Source organism: Rattus norvegicus, chromosome 10, assembly GCF_036323735.1.
Source record: "Rattus norvegicus strain BN/NHsdMcwi chromosome 10, GRCr8, whole genome shotgun sequence".
Classification (NCBI taxonomy): domain Eukaryota; kingdom Metazoa; phylum Chordata; class Mammalia; order Rodentia; family Muridae; genus Rattus; species Rattus norvegicus.
The window spans coordinates 10,308,276-10,330,069 of record NC_086028.1 but is presented as its reverse complement, the minus strand read 5'-3'; the positions used below and the strand labels follow the sequence as shown (position 1 = coordinate 10,330,069).

General features: G+C 45.6%; 1 protein-coding gene across 5 annotated transcripts in view; it reads left to right on the top strand.

Annotated features, from left to right (window-relative positions):
* The window catches only part of Rbfox1 (RNA binding fox-1 homolog 1), a 2,095,840-nt gene that overhangs the window by 424,579 nt on the left and 1,649,467 nt on the right, over nt 1–21,794 (top strand). For all 5 annotated transcript variants that reach the window (XM_039085817.2, XM_017597207.3, XM_017597209.3 and 2 more), the window contains exon 3: nt 17,543–17,575. In XM_039085817.2, coding sequence (XP_038941745.1) covers nt 17,543–17,575 — 33 coding nt within the window. The remainder of the gene's footprint in view (nt 1–17,542; nt 17,576–21,794) is intronic.

The following is a 21,794-nucleotide window of genomic DNA, read 5'->3' as shown; positions in this document are numbered from 1 at the left end:
TATAGGTCACCCTGGATAGTGTCCAGTCCACGAACACAGATGCTTTCTTTTCCTCACTAGTTTATGAATCATAAAATTAACCCAAATTTTCTCTATCAAAGTTCCACCATTATATATGCCAGTATTCCATCCTCTTAGTTGTTGACACAGATATAACTGCTGTATTTAAAAGTTTTCTGTACATATATTTAGTAGATGTCTTTTATATATTCTTTGACAATTTTATAGCTGTACACTGTGTATATTGAGCATATCCATATGGAACTTCCCATTCTCCCCAGGTACCCTCAACATATCCATTTCCATAGATACGTGTGCACTATAGGATTCATTTTTTATTTTTTCTTTATGTGCATGTGTCTATGTCCATATGTGTGTGTGTGTGTGTGTGTGTGTGTGTGTGTGTGTGATATGTATGTGGTTACCTGCAGAATCCAGAGGAAGGTATCAGATCCCCTGGAGCTGGTGTTATAGGTAGCTGTGAGCTCCTCAATCTGAGTGCCAGGAAATAAACTTAGGTCCTCTGAAAGAGCAGCTAGCCATCTCTCTGGCCCCTCCCCCTTTGTGATTTTAAATATTCTAATGAATTCCCATAAGGCTTCCTCATGCATTCTTAGTTTTGCCTAACTCACACCCACCCCTTCTCTGCCATGTCCCCTTAACCCCATCTCTGCTTAAACCATGTGTCCTGCTGTCTTCTCACCCTGTAGTGCCTCCTCCCTCCCGAAGCTCACAGGCCCCTTCTAGCCTCCAGACCTCTACAGAGAAAAATCACCTTATTAAAATGGAAGTCCTAATCGACTTTCCCCATGTCTTAAACTTGTTGATTCTTCAACAACCTGATACGTGGATATAATATGTTCTGGTTACATCATCCCATCCCACTAAGTCACACCCCCGGGCCCCTTCCGCAAGTCCTCACTCCATTTCCAAGTCCATCTATTTTTGCTTTGTTACTTGGTTTAAACAATGCCATATACATGGGAATGGGTGTGCAGCTTGGGATATTGCTTTTCTGTTTTGCTTCTAATAATGTTTCCTAATAATTATTAGTTCACAGGTGCTGTCTCTGGGTTTTTCTGTGTATGTCATCACATCATCTGGAAGAAGTGGGTCATTTTACTTCCTAGTTCCTTTTATTTGGTCTTCTTGTTTATCTGCTTGGCTAGTGTTTCTAGAGATGCATAAACAAAGGGTTCAGCCTCCCCCCCATTAGTTATGACATCAGTCATGCAGTTTGATTTTCCTTGAAGTGAACTTGGCTTTTGTTGGATAGGGACAAGCTCTTTCGTAACTTCGGGCATTAGTGTTTTGATTGTGAGGGATGCTTAGCTTTGTTACATCTTCTGCATCCGTTGAGGTGATCATCCGGGTGTTTTCTGTCATCTGGTGCATGGTTTCTGGCATTGGAGATTCATATCTGTTGAACTGTGCTTGAGTCGTCGGAATAAAAGCACCTGGTCATGTGGTATAATCTTCCTGGTGTGCTGTTGGACACAGTTTGCTGGTGTGTGAGGTAGTATGTTTATATGTATGACCACTGAGCCTGTAGGCTTTTTGTGGTATCATCTTAATGATTTGAAGTATCAGGGTGATGGAAACATCATAAAATACATTTGAAGTGTCTCTTCTTCTACTGCTCTTTGAAAGAATTTAGCAGGGAACTAGCACTGTAGACAAAATGAACTGAATTAGACATGGAAAGAACATCCCATATAACACCACACAATGCACACACCATCTAACACCACAACACACACACACACACACACACACACACACACACACACATTTAACACCATACAATGTCTGCATAATCTAACCCCACACACATCATCTGATACTATGCAATGCAGATAATCAGATAATTTCTACTTTACTTTAAACAGCCTCATGGACATGTCAGACAAGAAGTCTGGACATATTTGAGAATATTAAAATCATTCTGTAGGTGTTTTTTTCTCTGATAATACCAGGATGAAACTTGAAATCAGTAGCACGAAGTAGGAAAATTCACAAATAAAGACAGTACAGAATATATTCTTGAACCACCACTTCATGAAAAAGAAAGTCAAAAGGCAATTTGGGATAGATCTCAAAGTAGTTGAAAATGAGGATACACACATGAGAGCTCAGGAGATGAAGCAAAGGCAGTGTAAGGTGGGAGGCAAGCAGACGTAAGTGTTGATGTCCAAAGTTCAACCTGAGGAGATTCAGCATGACATGAGAGTTTAACCTGGACACCTCCAGGAACCAGAAAATAGCAAGCCAAAGGTTAGCAGAAGAAGGGAAGTAATTGGAACAGAAACAGAAAAAATTAGAATAGAAATCAGAGTAGAAAATAATCAACAAACATGTGAGCTGTTTTTCTCTTCTGTCTTTTTTGAGACCCGGTTTCTCTATGTAGCCCTGGTTGTCCTGGAACTCACTTTATGTGGACCAGGCTGGCCTTGAACTCAGAGATCTGCCTGCCTCTGCCTCCTGAGTGCTGGGATTAAAGATGTGTGCCATCACCTTCCACCAGGAGCTACTTTAAAAAAAACAGCAATTCACTATCAACTATCTATCCATCTATCTATCTATCCATCCATCCATCCATCCATCCATCCATCCATCCACCCACCCACCCACCAGTCCGTCCGTCCGTCCGTCCGTCTGTCTGTCTATCGTATGTATGTATGTATGTATGTATGTATGTATGTATGTATGTATGTATGTATCTATCTATCTATCTATCTATCTATCTATCTATCTATCTATATCTATTCATCTATCTATTCATCTATCTATCTGTCTATCTGTCTATCGTATGTATGTATGTATGTCTCTATCTATCTATCTATCTATCTATCTATCTATCTATCTATTCATCTATCTATCTATTCATCTATCTATCTATCTATCTATCTATCTATCTATCTATCTATCTATCTATCTATCTATCTATCTATCTATCTGTCTATCTGTCTATCTATCGTATGTATGTATGTATGTATGTATGTATCTATCTATCTATCTATCATCTATCTATTCATCTATCTATCTATTCATCTATTCATCTATCTATCTATCTATCTATCTATCTATCTATCTATCTATCTTGCATATGTATGCGACTTAGTGAATGTATATACACCATATGAATGTAGGTAACCACAGAAGATAGAAGAGGGCACTGGACACCATGGAGCTGGAGTTGTAGGAGGTTGTACTGGAACCAAACTTGGATCCTCTGCAAGAACAGCAAGTGCTCTTTGCCATCTCTGCAGCCTCCCATCACAAATTCTAGAAATCAAAACAGTCTGTTGGTGTCCAAGGACTCTGGGTTTGAGGAGGCTGTGCTATTGAGACACACTGAGCTAACACTGCATGCAGGTACTCCATGGAATAGGTTAGCACACATTAGCTATAGAGTGTGCTGTCACATCAGTATTGTTGGTAGCAATCACATGTGTTGGTTAGGATGCTAGAACCTATTTAAGTGACAGCACACCCTAACTTCAGTCCCTTAACATAGTGAAGCTGGATTATATTTTCTTCATCAGACATCCAGTGTGGTCAGCCGCTTCTTGTGGTCTACATGGTGATTCAGATATTAGGCTTCTTCAGCCTGTTTCCTCTCTTCACAGTCCTCAAACTAAGTTGGAATCTCATGAGTCTCTTAAGGTGCTTTGCTTGAAAGGGAATCATTCCGCTCTTGTCAAAGGCATAAATAACAAATAGGGTCATGGTATCGTGTAGACCCAGGGAAGCCAGGGGAATATGCTTTCTGTTGGAGTAACCATTGGCCAAGGCCACTTCTCTTATAGTGGAGAGAAGGACAGTTCTGTAGTAAACAATTAGCCATCTCTGCAAGCTATTAATGGAGGTGCCAGCATTTCTTCTATGGATTTGGTGTGTGTATGCAGTCATATGTGTGCAGGGATATACATGTATAGTCATGTGTGTACAGGTGCATTTGTGGGTGCAAGTATGTACATGTGTGTGTTTTAAAAGCATGTGGTGGCCAGAGGACACTCTTGGATAGCGTTCCTTAGGATCAGTCCACTTTTCCAACTGGATTTGTCACTGGGACCCCACATCTGTCCACCAAACCCCAAGGAGCCTGTTCTCTCTGCTTCTTAGCTGCAGGGATTGCAAGTGCATGCTGTTTTAAAGGGTGGTGACGTTTAACTCGGGTTCTCATGTTTTTGAGGCAATCACTTCACCCCTGAGCATCTCCCCAGCCACACTCTATCATTTCTGGACACTCTCCTGCCTCTTCATGGGCGGCCTTCTTACCCAGTCTTTGAGTCATTATGTCTACTGTCCATGTTTTGTAGCACTTAGGTTCAATAGAAGGGAACAGATTAGGTTGTAGCTCTGGGACCCGGAGGATGATTGGAAAACCAATTAAAAATGGCAAAAACAAGACAGGGCCAGAATTCTGTGGTCTTAGCAAGGCTGGTCTAGATGGAAACACATTGCAATGGGATAAATACAGGCATTTTCATCCACTCCTAGATCCCTGGTTCAAAAGCATCTATCTGCGGGTCTTTTTTGCTTCTCAGACTCACCTGCTAGCTTTCAAGACATTCTCATATCTAGTGCCCTGCCCACTTTGATAACTGATATTGGAATATTCAGGCTGCACCTAGCAGCATCCTTTATGTACTTTCTTGTGTGCTTCTAAGTGCAGCGGGATTAGGATGAGCCTCGGGGGCTGGAGAGACGCTTAGTGCTTAAGGTCGATTGCTGTTCCTACAGAGGACCTGAGTTTGGCTCCCAGAATTCACCTTAGGCAGCCCACTTGATTCCAGATCCAGGGCATGGGGCCCAGAGGCCTTCTCCTGCCTCAGTGGGCATCTATACTCATATGCACATGTTGGCTCCCACATAAATAAGAATTAAATGTAAACCTTGAAAAACAGATAGATGGCTTGTCTGTTTCATGACTCAAGGGAGTACCAAGCCATTCCCACACACCTCTTCCCTGAGATCCTATAACATGGCAGGGGTGGCTTCTCAGAGAGGAGATGGTTTTAGGAGAGGGGATGTGGCATTGGATGTCTACAAAGGAACACGGTCCCCCTGCTCAGCCAGTGCCTTGGGTTATAACTGGTGCCCATCTTCACCTTGACCATCACACATCCCAGACAGATGTTGACTCATCCCCACCCCACTCCTGGCCAGATACGATGAGCTACACCTCCCCCAGAGCACTAACACTTCTAGGGTGAACATGCCACACGAATCAAGGCATTTAAACCTGAGAGAAAGCATCCAAAGCTACAAGACTCTAGACACTGTAACCAGGAGGGAGACGGTCATGGGGACTCCGACAGGGATTCCAGAGTAATTCATATCACACCGGGAGGGGGGCAGGCAGGGGAAAAGGCAGCCCTTCCCCCCCTTTTCCACCTGTGACTTCCACAATGACAAAGAAGAAAAGGACCAAGGTTAGGCAGAACACTATGTGACGTACTCTCTGGGAAAGTCCCCTCGCCTGAATTTCTGTAGCATTGACAACATTGTGAGAAAAAGTCCCACATGGTGGGCTCTGAGGACTTAGAGAGCAAATAAAGCCCTCGGCACAGTGGCTGACACATGAAATGCAGAAAAGCCATGTTAACTTTCTCATCTCTTTGCTTTGTGTTGGCCAGAGTCACACAGCCTGGCTTTGTTGTAGGATTACCAGGTCCTGAGGCAGAGGACATGAGGACAGTGGGTAGATGATCTGAAGGACCAGCAGGAGCTAGACACTGTCTAGACAACTGTGTCCTCTGCGATTGCTTACTGTAGAAGACTCTCAGTGCAGAAAGCAGAAGAAAGCCAATGAATATTGGATATTCCAAAGAATCCAACACATATATGCTTCCTCCTGACATCCCTGGTCTCCCCTAGCACCCTGACCTGTGTGTGTGTGTGTGTGTGTGTGTGTGTGTGTGTGTGTGTGTGAGAGAGAGAGAGAGAGAGAGAGAGAGAGAGAGAGAGAGACTCTCCATGTGTTTCGTGTTTCTCTATGAGAGGTTACGTCAGTGTATGTGTGAATGTGCATTTGAGTGTTTTGTGTGTGTATGTGTCTGCATTTCTATATATGAGGTTGTGTTAGTGTGTGTGTGTGTGTGTGTGTGTGTGTGTGTCCACCATTTCTCCCAGACTGGCTGAACCACAGACCTCTAGGATCTGCCTGTTTGTGCCTCCCGTGGTCTGGGAACCCAGGTGCACACTGCTGTCCCTGAATTTTATGTGGGTGGGGGCACACAGGTTCTTGTGCTTGCACAGGAAGCTCTTTCCCCTGTGAGTCATCTCCCAGCCTTGCTGCTCCTCCTGTTTTAACGCAGTGGAGACCCTTTATATTCAGCTCTTCTCTGATCAGGCTGCTGCAGACTCTGCCTGACAATCACTTTAGCTGTTCAGGAGACAAGGATGGACCAGGGTTCATCACTGAGTAAATCCCCAATTGGTGGACATCTAGGTTACTTCGTATTTACATTTTTATCACATACACAGTATTTGCATGCATGCATACATGCTAAAAAGTGTCATTTGTACCGTAAACCTTTAGCTGCATTGTATATGCATATATTATAGATTTACATTTTGTACATGTGAATATGTTACATACACATGTGCTTCATGTGTATGTATATATGTTATATACATATATATGTATACTTCACATATACATGAAAGACCTGGGTTAAGGAGCACTTTACAACAAATTTATCTCTATTTCTAGATTGCCAGATGTTGTGGTTTGATATGATGTGTTCCCCACAAAGGACTCATGTACTAAGGACGTGGTCCCTAGCTCGGTTGGTTGAGAGGTTGAATGATGGAGAGATAGCTGTATCATGAGGATGCTAACTTTATCAGTTGACTGATCCACTGAAGAGGTCATAGATAATAGCCTGTTAAGACTGGAACCACGTGCAGGAAGTGGGGTAGGAGCTAGCTTTGTTAGTGAGATAGCCCACTGATGAGCTGACTGGTGAATGGCTTATTGAGAGATGAGTGTAGTGGAGGTGGGACACTGGCATCTTGCCTTTGAAAGCCCTTCCTTCAAGCCTCCCTACTTCCTGGCTGATGTAAGAGCTTTCTCAAAATGCTCTTTTCCCATGATGCTCTGCCTCACCACAGGTGGTCCCAGAGGCAATGACTTCCACGGAGCATCAACTAAACCTCTATAAAGATGAGCCAAAGTATGTCTCTCCTGTCTTGTTCCCTCCAGTATTTTTGTCTGTCAGAGTGACAAAACATACCCAATGTACCAACTTACATTGGCAAACCTTCTTGGGAGCCAATTTAAACCTTGCACCCTGGGTGCTGAGAAAGCTCAGTGAGGTAAGCATTTTCCTGTAAGCCCAGGGACTTTAGTTCATTCTCCAGAGCCCACAAAAAAGCAGGAATTTATTCCACAGAGCTGTCTTCTGACTTTCAGATAAGCACCCCATCCATCATGCACGTAAACACCACACATAAGCAGCAAAGGAAGAAATACTCTTGAATCCTGCTCTCAACGAAGGGGTCCTTAGAAGAGATTGATTTTATTTGCTACTTCTTCAGAGATTCTGGGGTGCCACTGGAAGGGACTTCGGGAGCTCCAGCATCCACTTCTCACACAAGCTCAGCCTCCTCCGTGTCTTCCAGCATGTGTCAGAGTGACTGATGGGCACATGTCAGCTCAGAGGCAAATACCCATCCACCCAGTGCTTTGACTACCCTAACCTTTCTGACAAGCCAGTTTCAAGGGTAAGCCAAGGGCAGGCATTGGTAGGGTTTCCTGCATCCAGAATTCTGTGCTTTTGCCATCCCAGCCCTGCGACCTCTTGATCCCTCACAACCGGATATCCGTGCCTTTGATTCAAAGTGGTTCTTCTGCACTGTAAGCAGAGCGTCCTTACGCTTCAGGCCGCAGAGGTTCTGGTGTAACTGCAAGTAAATACCTCACTTCTGACAAGTGAGGGACATGGAGAAAGATGTTGTGCATCTCCAAGAAGAATTCCAAGAGACACATATTCATTGCGCCTGCCTGGTAACTACAGGCTTTGACTAGGGGCGGGGTTGGAGATGGGGAGATGAATTTCATTTACAAACAGGTTCTTTCCTTTTTAGAAACACTTTTAAAAAAATGTGGCATGGATTTTGGCAACACGGTGTTTGGAACCAAGTCCTGAGTAAAAATGGAAAAAAAAAAAAAAGAGGAGCTGGAGAGATGGATCATGAGGCAGGCACTGGAATCCCCAGGACCCACTTAAATGTTGGGTGGGCATGGTGGCCTGTTCTGATCTAAGTCCTTGGGAGGCAGAGTAGGGGTCCCTGAAGAAAGCTGGCTAGCTAAATCAGTGAGCTCTGAGTTCACCTGAAAGCCTGCCTCAATGAATAAGGTAAAACATGTTAAAATATCTCCAGTGCAACCTCTGACCTCCATACATATGTGCATGCACACCTGCACATGCACTCACACATATGTAAGCATACACGCATACACACAGGCACACCGTTTGCACATACGCATTCAATGAAAAAGTAGAGGAGATAGGGTGGGAGAGTGAGGGGGAAGTTCTAGGCTTTGAAAAAGCATCCTGTGGGGGACCTGAAATGCAATGCCATTCATACTCTGGGTGCACAGGTGGGGAGCTCATAAAAGCCATTACACAAAGCTATCCAAGCCAGAGGTGGCCACTCTATCTTTAATTCCAAGCTTCATGTTTTCCTCAAACCTTGATTCAGAAAAGCCAGATGGGATTTGGTGTCCATTTCCAAATGAGGGGAAACCGAAGCTCAGAGAGGAGCAATACATTTCCTGCAGGACACTCAGCTTGCCGACTCTGAGGATTTATAAAGATGAGTGTTTTGGACTCCAGAGCTGTCCATATGAGCTTTACCAGCTGGATACCTGATCCAGTGCTCTGAAAACCATGAGTGACAGTAAACAAAAGTGGTTGTGATTGCATGTGGCCCTGCACAGAGGGCACAGACGCTCTCTGGCTCATGGAACCTGCTGCTTACCATAGACCAGGGACTGAGCCAAGCACTATGAATGTATTATTTGGCTTAATTCTCAGAACGATCTTGTAAAATATTATAATTTCCATTTTCTAAGTCTAAAATTATAGGTTTAGCAGCACTAAGCACCTTTTGTATGTTTGTCTATTCTTGTATAATAAAGTGCTTCCAAACTCGCTAACTATTGATTATGTTCAAGATTTTGTGAGCCACAAGTCTGAGCAAGTTCTCGTGGACTATCTTGGTGGCATTCAGTTGGAAGAGGGGCATTGCAGGGGAGCTGATCTACCTGAGACATCGGAGGGCCAGGCTGGAAGATTAGACTCAGCTGGGACTGGTTTCAGGTTTCCTAGATGTGACTTCTCCAGCATGGTTGTGTTGGTACATTTAGTTTTCTACTGAGAGTACTCCAGATGACACTTGTAGACATATGTCTTTGAGGTGGCAGTGTCTCTTCCACAAGAATCTGTTGGTTGACAGATTTCTTAGAGCCTGACTGGATGTTTATAGAGCATGGATGTTGTGTCCATGCTCACTGCAGTAAAGCACATGAAGCTGACTTATGTGTGCGCTCTGGCCAAGGTGATACACACGGACACAGTGAAATCCTGGACATGGCCTCGGCTTCATAGCTATCCCCAGAATTCTGGACGTCCAGGTTGATGAGTCACTTTGCTTGTTGCTCTGACAAATTCCCCTCCAAAGGCAACTTTAGGAAGGAGGGTATCTTTCGGCTCACAGTTTGAGGGGCGCCACAGCCCACCACAAAGCAGGAGTAATTGTGACAGGATATGAGGGAGCTGATCCCACTGCATCACAGTTGAGAAGCAGAGAGAGATGGATGCCACCACTAGACCTGCTTCTTCCTTTTCATTCAGTCCACAACTTCAGCCTGTGGAATGGCACTGTTTGTATTTAAGGGGGGGCTTCTTTTCTCGGTTTCTCCTTCCTAAAAACATGGTCATGGACCTCTTCTAAGTTTTTCTGGGTAATTTTAAATATGTCAAGGTGACAGTGAAGATGACCCATCATACCAGGTGACCGGGCTACTGTTGGTGGAAGTTGGGCCATAAGTGGACGCTGGCCACAGGTGACCCTGGGCCAGAGGTGGATGGTTGACCACAAGAAGATATGTTGGAAGCTGGACCAGAGGTAGAGGCTGGAGAGAGGCTGTTGCTTGTTAACAGCACTCCCATTGAAAAGGCTTCCCATGGCACGGCTCACAGAGGAGTTGCCAGGCCACTGCGTTTCTGAGTGGTAGAAACTCCACTTGCCTTATTACTCAAACCAAGTCAACGTTAAACTTCACTACAATTTCGAAGACAGAGAACAAGCGATGCTGTTTATACTAAGGCCAACTACCCAGAGATTCATTCAGTTCAAGCAAAATTGACTCAAGTCATGAAGAAAGCCCTTCCTGGTGCCTGGTCCTTTGTTCTCAGGAACTTTGCAGAGACAAAGCCAGACATTTCCTGAATGAATGAAGAGGACCACCTGCTCTCCCAGTAACTCTTGACACCAAGGTCACCTTACCTTGAAGCTGGTCCCCTTGGCTGCACTAACTACACATCTTAAACCCAGCTCCTCCATGACTTCTATTGGACCATCTTGGAAACTCACAGGTCCTCAATGGCAATGAAGGAAAACACTGTTATATCCCCCAGTTAATCCCACTGGTGCAGCCCGGCCAGCTTGGTGGGATGGAGAAATGAACTTGGTGGTGCTTGTGAGGTCTGCGTTCCACCCCGAGCTAGGTAGAAGTGGGCTTGGACTCTCAGGCCTGACAGTGGCTGTAGGCTTCAAGACATCCTTCAAGACAAAAAGTAAAGTAAAGCTGAGGAATCCAGACAAGCAGGAAGCCTCCATGCTTTGGATGTTCACGAATTACGCTGGTGTCAGGCCTCTCATAAACCGCAGACAGCCTGGCAGCCAAGCAGAGATTACCCAGCAGACCCCGGGACACGGAGATTTAACATTTTCATTTGGATGCTTATCAACCGAAGAGATCATTTCCATGCTGTCCCAGTGATCATGTCCCCATGGGCCGTTACCCAGAAGGTCTGCTAAAGTTACATGCTGACTTCACAAGCAAAGGGTAACCTGTTTAGCACAGTGGTGACATTTACTGATGGAGAGAGAGATCTGAAGGCCCAGCAGACCAGGGCTTAAGAAAGGATGTGATAATTTTGTCTTCTTGCCTGGCAGGCCACAAGCAGTAGCATTTGCTGAGTCACAGGGACCCAGAAGTGAATGCTGGAGGACAGGAGGGGAAGACAGCAGAGCCTCCACACCTGTCAACAACATGGGAATGGGCTAATGTCCCATTAATGCATGGGAGATGATTGCCTGGATCTGGATTTCTGGATTGGGGTATTGCCAAGTTCTACAGAGAGCAGCATCTCTCAATGGAGAGAGCTGGGGCTCAGCTCTCGGTTCCTCCACTTGTTGGAGAAGTAATTAAAGGTCTTTGATCTTATCTGGACTATGTACAGTGAGCTCCATCCAGTATGTAAATACTTCTTCCCTGAGCTTAAATCCTTTCAAGTTTCTGTTCTGTGGGATCATGAGACACGTGTACCCTGAGTGCACAGGCTACAGACAGGTGCCACAGGCTATTAGCACAGAGGGTTCAGGTGATGGAGAGACTAGCCAGGGCCCCAAACAGTGTTTAGATGTCTCAGAAACATGTGGAGGGAGACTAGGTGGCTGGATGACCTGTTCCTTCCCCAGTAGCCGTAGACTCAGCCCTGGGTCTGTGGAAATGTGAGCCCCTCTGCTTTGGTGCCAACATGTCTGTCTGTCCTGACGTCCCCTCTAATGTCAGAACAGAGTTCCTTCCATTCAGGCTTCTGACATTTCTGGTGTCATGTGAGGTAAGGGCTTCGGGTTTCCAGTCTTGATTTCCATGTCTGCGGATGGGGACATGGCAGTGCATTTTGGAGGCAAAAGTTGAAATGGAATCGTGGACATCAAGTTCCTAACACAAGGGAAGGAGAGCACCTTCATGTTGGAATTTCAAACGCAACTCAGAAACCAGAGGAAAGCAAGGGAAATGATTAAAGGGATGAAGGGAAGCCAGAACAAAGCATTTACACCTTCCCCGCTGGGGATTTCCCATGTCCCTTCTGTGCCCTGTGCTGGTCTACAGAATGGCCCACCAGCAGCAGGCCTCTAATCAGACCAGCCCCCCCACGGCACATTCTCTGATGGCTGCTGCCTTGGACAAGATCAAAGCCAAGTGCTGCACTCTGTATCCTTTAAAGAAGCCTCATCCCATTGGCCTCTGTAGTTCTAGTGTGTCCACTATGCATGCAGCCACCACAGGATACAGACAGGCCACAGGTTTATGGGTGTACCTTACTGAGTGAGCCCTAAGCTGTGAGCCCTGGAAAAGAAAACACAGATCAATCGCATCGTCCTGTTTGTTTCTCAGTATGTTTATCCAATATGTATAGTGATAGGTTATAAATAAAATATGGCTGCTTTCCAGTTGGCCACAAAGCCCCACTTTTCGGTTTTGCTTTACTGTGTGCCTAATTTTATTTTATTTTTTGAGTGTATATACAGGTTCCCATGCCTGTGGAGGCCAGAAGACAATCTCAGCTCTCATTCTCATGGTGTAGCCCACCTTGTTTATTGAGATAGATTCTCTAATTTCTCTAGAATTCTCCAAGTAGGCTAGGGAAGGTGGCCAGGATGTCTTAGGGAGCCATCTGTCTCTACTTCTCCTGTGTGGAGATTCTCAGTGCCTGTCAGAACACCTAACATTTTTATGTGAGGCTCGGGGCCTCCTGGTTGCAAGGCCAACCATCTCTCTAACTCTGGATCAGGTCAGAAGGTCATTTTCATTCCACTCCTCTGTGACTAAGAAGAGAAGCTGCAGTGCTCGGAAAGGGCTTTTTAGTAATAGTGTTAGGTTGGGTTTTCTTTGTGGCTTTGAATTGGGCTTTAGCTTTATAAATGGATACACCCTCTGTGGGAAAGTTTCAAACAGCCAGGAGAAAGGAAAATTCCCTGTCACATACAGGCCGAGTCCCAGTGAAGTTTCAGGCTCTTCTTCAATTTGCTGTGTATCCTACCAGGTGGCTTTTAGACATGCATGTGGGTTAGTCTGGGAGGAGGGCGAATGACATTTATAGGCATTATCTACAGTAGCATTCGTTCCTGTGTTCTGCATGCTATCGTGCTGTGCCCCTTTTTTCCTGTAGTGTGTGTGTATGCGTGTGTGTGTGTGTGTGTGTGTGTGTGTGTGCGCGCGCGCGCGTATACGTGTGTTGCACATATGTGCCTGTGTAGGTGTGTGCGTATGCACACATGGAGACATTGCATTCTGTTTTAAAATACACATGCATTACAGAACACATGAAACTCAAGAAGGATGACCAAAATGAGAATGCTTCCCTCCTTCTTTAAAGGGGGAACAAGAATACCCTTGGGAGGGGATAGGAAGGCAAAGGTTAGAACAGAGGCAGAAGGAACGCCCATAGAGCCTGTCCCACATGTGGCCCATACATGTACAGCCACCAAACTAGATAAGATGGATGAAGCAAAGAAGTGCAGGCTGACAGGAACCGGATGTAGATCTCTCCTGAGAGACCCAGCCAGAATACGGCAAATACATAGGCGAATGCCAGCAGCAAACCACTGAACTGAGAACGGGACCCCCGTTGAAGGAATCAGAGAAAGGTCTGAAAAAGCTGAAGGGGCTTGAGACCCCATATGAACAACAATGCCAAGCAACCAGAGCTTCCAGGGACTAAACCACTACCCAAAGACTATACATGGACTGACCCTGGGCTTCAACTGCATAGGTAGCAATGAATAGCCTAGTAAGGGCACCAGTGGAAGGGGAAGCCCTTGGTCCTGCCAAGACTGAATCCCCAGTGAATGGGATTGTTGGGGGAAGGGCGGTAATGGGGGGAGAATGGGGAGGGGAACACCCATATAGAAGGGAAGGGAGATGGGTTGGGGGATGTTGGCCTGGAAAGTGGGAAACGGAATAACAATTGAAGTGTAAATAAGAAATACCCAAGTTAATAAAGAATGAGAAAAACAAACAAACAAAAAAAGACAAAAAAAATAGGCATGCATCACAGTGTGTAGGGTTCGCTGGTATGTTCAGTCTTTTGTTGTTGCTATTCAACTTTACCATCCAGCAAAGTTTACACTTGAGAGCCATGCAGCGGCTTCAGGAAAAGAAGTCACCAAGATAACGTTTCAGGATGTTTAAGTTTACAGTTGTGTCAGGTCACATTCACAGCTGTCCTGGGCCACATGCTCCCCATGGTGGCAGGTTAGAAGCACTCTGGATCATAAACTATGCCCACAGCCTCTTGTAGGGTACTCAGGCTTTATTTGTCTGGAGCCACATGCTGCCTGTTAAAAGCTGCTGCAAATGGCTTTACTTGGGGTAAGAAATCTCTAGTTCCCCACAAGTTCAGCTGCCTTAATCATCTCGTCCCCTTATAGGCATCTGAGCGTGTAACCCTGTATTTTAGCCTCTACAGTCTTTCGCTCATGCTAGTATCATGCTAGCCTTTGTAACACTAGCTATTGTGCATGCTTCTCCTTGTTAGCATGTATTTGCAGTAACTGTAAGGGGTGAGGCTGTCTATTTGTGGGGGCTATCAAGGGACATTGCAACAGGAAATACACAAAGACAGGAAATAATAGTCCGATGATAGAGTAGAGGAAACCAGAGGGGTCGGCTGAGGACTGTGCTGCCCATGCTCATGAGGGGTCGGCTGAGGACTGTGCTTCTCTTGTTTGTGTGTAGAGAGAGGAGCTGGGGCTGCCTGAAAACCTGCAGCTGGTGAATGTCAGATTTATCCCTCATTACTTCTGTTGGAGACCACAAGGAAGAGCATGTGCACACGTGCACACACACACACACACACACACACACACACACACACACACACATACACACACACACACACACACACACAGGAGGCAACAAAGCCGAGGGATCTCCTTGTACTTTGGGGATGAGGCAATAGCTGGTGCATACCAGGCTCTTGCAGAGTCACACAGGGGAGGAAGCCATGACATAACTCTGGCCTGTAGCCACTGTTATTCCTCATGGTGCTGTCTACTGATCTAGCTGGCAAGCATTTGGCCATGGCTCACAACTCTGTTGGATGAGGTCAGTCTAAAGGTTAGTCTCTGGTTTGGGAAGCTAATGAGACACAGAAGCTCCTCTACCAGAAAGGAGCTCTGTCTGCTCCCTTCCCTATCTGGGGAAGATGGTTGGTTCTGGGGAGGGCTGGCGCTTTGCTGCTGGGTGAGGCAGTGCTGGGACAGGCGGAGTTAGACAAGCTGCAGGAGCTGATCAACTAGGTCGGGAATCACGCCTTCCTAAGCCCTTTGTTGAACTCAGCTGGTACCAGTCCGTGTTTGAGTCAGCTGCTATGGAGACACACAGACAGGTAGCTTCACAGCAGCATTGGAGGCTTGTGTTTCTGTAGGCTGGGACTCCAAGGTCAATGGCCTCACAACAGCTGTTGTAGCTACACATGGCTGTCCTTCCACTGTGTCCCCAGTATGACCTTGCTTGGTATGGCTGTGTGTGTGGACAGAAAGCAAAGCTGTTGGTGCTTTATCATAACAGGCATCAATCCTACCAGGGACCTTGCCCTTATGAAGTCATCTCAGTGGACATTTTGGTCAGTTCCTGAGGTCTCACTTCCAAGCATCTCCACACAAGGTTTAAGACATCAATGTGTGATTTTGGAGAATTTAAATCAGTTATAACTCAGTGTACACTGACTGGATTTATTAGCACTTTTCATTTTAGACTCCCGCATTGTGTTGAAGATTAAGTCTAGGGCCTCATCTACGCTAACCAAGTGCTCTACTACTGAGATATAGCCCCAGCCTTTTTTTTGCATTTTATTCTGAGGTGTGGTCTCACTAAGCTGCCAGACGTCCCATGACCTCCCTCAGTAGTTTAGGCAGGCCATGAGCTCCTGATGTTCTTAAGTCGGGGTGATGGACCCGCACACTGAATGAGCAAGTAATCTGGTTTTCTGATAGGAAAATGTCATTGAAGTTGTCAGAGTTGGTTTTAAACTCCAGGAGAACTGCAGGCAGAAAGTTTGTGGAAGTGATTTGGAAAATCAAATCCCTGGGAGTAGGGACATGGCTCAGTCGGTTGTCGGCTTATTCCACAAACATGAAAATCTGAATTTGATGCCCAAAACTCATTTTTTAAAAAGTTGGGTATGGTGGTATGTGCTTGTTATCCAAGCTCTGAGGAGGCAGAGACACGAGGAGCCCTGGGACTTTGGCTCCCAGTGAGAGACCCTGTCTGCAAAAACTAAGGTGGTTGGTACCTCAAGACTCATACACAAGTGTTCTCTGACCTACACACACATGCTCACATATGTACCCACACATGCCTGACCATAACGTATGCACATACATACATGCATGTATACACATATACGAATCCAACAACAAAACCAATATGAACCTGAAGAGATGGCTCAGTGGTTAAGAACACTTGCTGTTCTTTCAGAAGACCCAGGCTCAACTCTTAGCACTTATAACACTGGGCAGCTCGCAACTATCTGTAGCTTCCACTTTAGGGCATAGATTTCTGCTTCTGGCATCCACAGGCACCTGCACATATGTGCATGCTTGCATGCACATGTGAGCCTAGCTCCTAGATAGATAGCCCTTCCTAGACTATTATGAGCCTCTTGTCTATCTGAACTCCCTGTATACTGTGGGCTTCTCTGTAGGAACTTGAAATGCCTTTATTGCAGGATCAAATCTAATTTTCTCCACTTATTAACTTTCAGATCTTGGGAAAGTTACCTAAGTTTTCTAAGCCCTGATATTCTCATCTATGAGGAGGGACTAATAAAAGTTTTTTAGGGGGTTAAATGAGAAAAAAGAAACATGCAGAATTTGGCACAAAACCTGAAAGAACCTTATACTTCACAATATTGTAATCATGGGGGCTGCAGTTGTTGCTGTCTCTGTAACTTCCCATGAGGCTGGCTTGAAATTTAAGGGACAAAACACCCACAAAAGTGTCATTAATAAGAGGAGTTGTCATCAATGCCTTTGCTTCCTTGGCGTTCATTTAATCCTCACTGTGTGGCTTTGCACATGGCCTTCCGCCTTCTGCTTTTTGGCAAGCTTGCTATAATGTGTGGAAAATATTAATTATCCTCTTCACCTTTTCACAGGACTGTGAAGATGAATCTGCTGTCACTGTGCTTGGTGGAAGAGAAAGTGTGTGTGTGTGTGTGTGTGTGTGTGTGTGTGTGTGTACATGTACGTGTGTGTGAAGATCTGTGTTTCTATGGGTTTGTTTTTATGCCTGTACATGTTTATACATAAGCATGTATATGTGTGTGTACCTCTGTGTGTGTGTGTGTGTGTGTGTGTGTGTGTGTGTGTCTGTTTGTACATGCTCATGTGGGTTGTCCCATAGTCACCTCTGGTTATAAAAATTATTGATGCCAGTTCCTTTAGAAAGACAATGCAATTGCCTTCTTGTTGAACCAATACTAATATCTCTTTTTTCTTTAATGTGCAGGTTTTGGTGAGTCCTCCTGTTGATCAAGCTGAGGTAGGAAACATGAGTTTGCTGTCTTTGGGGGACATTTTGAAGTGGTTTCCTGGTTTTGGAGTGAACCAAGCTCCCTGGTTGTGCTTCTCCCTGTGTTCTGGTGTCTGAGTTTGCTGTCTATGTCACATTTTCCATGGGGCTGGGTTATGTTGGCCCTTTGCTCACAGAGAATGCTCTGAGCAACCTAGAACAATAGTGAGGATTTCAAAGTAGTCTTCTACTTGCCTTGGAAACTCCTTCTTTTGTCTTCACTACTTGGCCTCCAGGGCCTGAAGAGAATTTTAGCAGATGCTGACATTATAGTAGAAAATATATTAACAGATGTTGATCATGGGTCTCCAACAAGATGACCACTGACTGGAAATTGTCTATGGTATCATGGTTACCCCAAGAAGGCATCCACTGAATCTCTCCTCTCTTCTCAAGTCACAACTTGGAGAAAGCAAAGTCTGGTGACTTGGATATCAGTGGCCTATTTGTCCACCATTTTCCTTGCACCAAGAAAAATGGTGCCTCCTGTGCTCCATAACATGTTTGTTACAGAATAAAGCTCATGGAGGTGGCTCCCACAGACCCTATAGGGCATGGGGGACCATTCAGGAGTGGATCTGCTGTGTCCTCACTGATGGGTAGGATGGTTCTCTGTTGTTTCACAAGGTGTGTGGCACATGAATAGTGCAGGTTGGTATCGAACTTGAATAGTGAGGTGGATATTTGGCACGGAGATCTACAGGAAGGGTCAGGAGCTGCAGAAATGTGGTGGAGGCCAGGAGCCCCTAGTCTTACCTGTTTTTGAATAATCCCAGAGTTAATCACTTGAATAAGTTATGCTCCAAAACTTTGTTTTCTCCTTTTGATTGATTGACTCTGTGTGTGTGTGTGTGTGTGTGTGTGTGTGTGTGTGTGTGTGTGTAAGTCACAGGAGACTCTATGTAAGTCACCTTTCTCCTCCACCATGTGGATCCAGGGATAGAACCTAGATTGTTAAACTTGACAGCAAGTCCCTTTACCATCAGAGCCATCTTGTGGAACCTTGTTGCTGATAGCCCTGCCCCCAAGGCTTGTGAGAACATGGAAAGGTTGTTGTTGGTAACTGCCCAGGTAGTTTACAGGGAGCACAGTGCATGGTTCCATTATTAAGTATGTGTTACATCCTCACTATCACGGATGCTCACAGAAATCTTGGCTATAGCAGCTGTCATGATTTCCATTTCACACACACAGGTAAACTGAGGGTTAGAAACACTCAAACTTTTCAAAATCCATTCAGTGAAGGAATGAGTCCAAGCCATGTCTGTCAGAGTACAGTTTTGATCTCTGACTGCTGTGACCTGTAAACCACATATCTGACTGCTTGGTGCACAGGTCACGTTCAGTAAATCCCGACTTTGTTACCCAGTAAGGACCACTTCTGAATGCTGGGCCACAAGCAGGCTTCTGTGGTCAGCACCACGGACAGCTGCCCGCTGCTTTTAATTCCTCTCAAGGCACTCATTCACACTTACGCCTTACTGGGCAACTTACAACATTCATTCAGTAGAAACAAACAAACAAACAACAACAATAACAATACCCTTGTATGTCTTCTCCTTTCCATTTTCTAGCAGCCCTCTGTTGCAAGACGTTTATCTCTACAGCTTTGATGAAAACATACATATACATTGGGTAGAGAGAAGTGCTTTGTGTCTTGATTGAAATAACGTTTGCAGACTTGTCAAGCCAGCCTCCACTGGTAGAGCTGAGGAGAATGCATTCTTGTGCTTTTGCCCACCAGCAGTCATAGGCAGGAATGTTCTTAGCCGGATCATAAGCAAATCATGGTGTAGGGTGCAATGGAGTGCACAACCACAGTCTGTTCACAGACTCAGCCACAGGTGTGTGAAATGGCCTTAGGATCCACAGACAGGGGCTACCGAGTGTGGAAAATGCTAAGTGAGCAAGATGAATCTTTGGGGAAAGATAGAAAGAAGGGAAAGAGGACTGGGAAGAACAGGAGAGAGGGGGAGGAAGGAGAAGGAAGAAGGAGAGGAGGAAGGGAAGGGAAGGGAAGGTAGGGAAGGGAAGGTAGGGAAGGGAAGGGAAGGGAATGTAGGGGAGGGAAGGGAAGGGAATGTAGGGGAGGGAAGGGAAGGGAAGGGAAGGGAAGGGAAGGGAAGGGAAGGGAAGGGAAGGGAAGGAAGGTGTTAGCTTTTCGAAGCTAGGGACAAAACATTTATTTACTAGCCATGAGGAGGAAAGACTCGACCTGGCCTACAGTCTTAGAGGCCTCATCCTGAGGTCATTCGTTCCCATGCTTTAGAGCAGGCCATGGTTGAAAATCAGCACCTGTTACGTCCTCAGTTCCTTCCCTGGTCTGCCCAGTTTCTCCTTCCCCAGGCATAGCACACATCTTAAAGACTCCCGTTTCCCTAGCCATTGCTTTGAAGGCTCAGTTGTCATTGTTGCAGCCAAACATAATTTTTCTTCACTACTGTAGGGAGGTAATCTTTTATTAATTGAATTTCTAATGGTGATTCGTCAAAGCAAGTGGTCACTATTATTGAACGGGAGAATCCACGGACAAACGTTGCCTTCCTGTGCGTGAATAGCAGCGTATTAGGTAACTGCATCTGGGCGGTCCTTTTCTGTCTCCAGTCACCCTTTGCTTTGCTTTTTTTGCTTTTCCCCCCCCTAAATACAGACAAGCAGTTGTAATTTAGGCAGAACAGACTCTACCTGTGGCAGAGACATGGGTTAAAGGAAAAACAAAAAGAATTACAAGCCCATGCAACGAGTGCGTGAACGGCTTCGCCAGCTCTCTTTTCTCCCCGCAGATTGACAGCAAAAACGTGAATAACGTTTGCTAAATCCGGACTCAGGAAACATGACAGCAAGCTGTCTGTGCCAATAACTCCTCACGGCATATGCCGCCCCTCCCTCGCCACACACAGTTTTAATAAGACACCACGCGGGCCATGGGGAGACATTAAAACCCTGCCGATAGAGAAGCTTTATCTTCCAACCAAATTCCGTGCCTTGCAACGTTGACGACAGCTGAAGAATTTATCTTAAATTCCCTCTGCTAGCTGCACAGCACATGGCCTCTTTGTCCCCAAGCAGCCTGTAAGAACCAAACTAAGATGTCACATACATAATATAACAGATAAATGGCCCAATTTCCACGCGCACATGACGGATGGAGTGCAGGTTCAGCACATACATATTTGCACGTTAATTGGCCCTGCGTGAATCCGTTTTGAACCTAGGTTGCAACTGTGTGGCTCCCAGGTTCCTTCCCCTCGGGAATCATTAAGCCTGCTTTATCACACAAATGCATACACATTTCCCCCTATTTATCGTCACACAGCTTGCCCTGCTGAGGGCGAAACCCAGTTACCTGGGCTCAGGCGTTGCATTGCAAGTGTTTCTGTTGGCCTCTCTCAAACACGGACTGCATGGAATCAAAGATCTGAGACCCAGCCCACGTTGACTCTACTGACAGTCAGACAAAGAACTCTGCCGGCCAGGATGTTTGGGGGTGAAAAAAAAAGAAAAATTATTTCCTTTCAGTTAACAGTTGTTTTTTTTTTTATTTTGCCTCACCTCAGTGATCGCCTGTTGATAGTTTAATGGTACTACAGACCCAGCAGAGGGCCTCCATTTTGATAAATGGGACAGCTTCTGTTTGAGGGCAGAGCAGCCGAACTGGATTGATTGATATTACCGTTTTGGTACCCCAAATAATTGCAGTGGCAAACGACACAGGTGTTGATCACGGTGGCTCTCGGGGCGTAGGTGGAGTGTTCCTCCTAATGGTTTTCTTCTTTTCCTTTCTAAAGGAAACTTTATTCCAGGCCAAGAAATCATTTCTTTTTCCCCGTCTCAAGTCTGTGTCTCGAGGAAGCTAATGAGAGGCTGTGAGCCGGTTAGAAGCAGTCTGGCCTGTGTGAAAAGAGGTTCCTGTACTCAAGAAGGGCTGAGCTGCCTTTGCTGTGAGCAGGCCAGCTCTGGCTCATTGGAGAGCCTGGCACTTTTCGTGAGGACCAAGTAAAGTGTCGCGTGGGCAGAGTGGCAGAGGATGGGGTGTGTGTCTCAAAGGGACTTCCTAGTTTGCAGCTGACCCATTGTGTCACAGAAGCCAATCCCTCATCTCATGCTTTATCTGCAAGGTATGATGGTGCTTCCCACACAGAATGGAGTGTCAGCCTTCTGTCTCGCTATGACAGAGCAGAGCACCTGG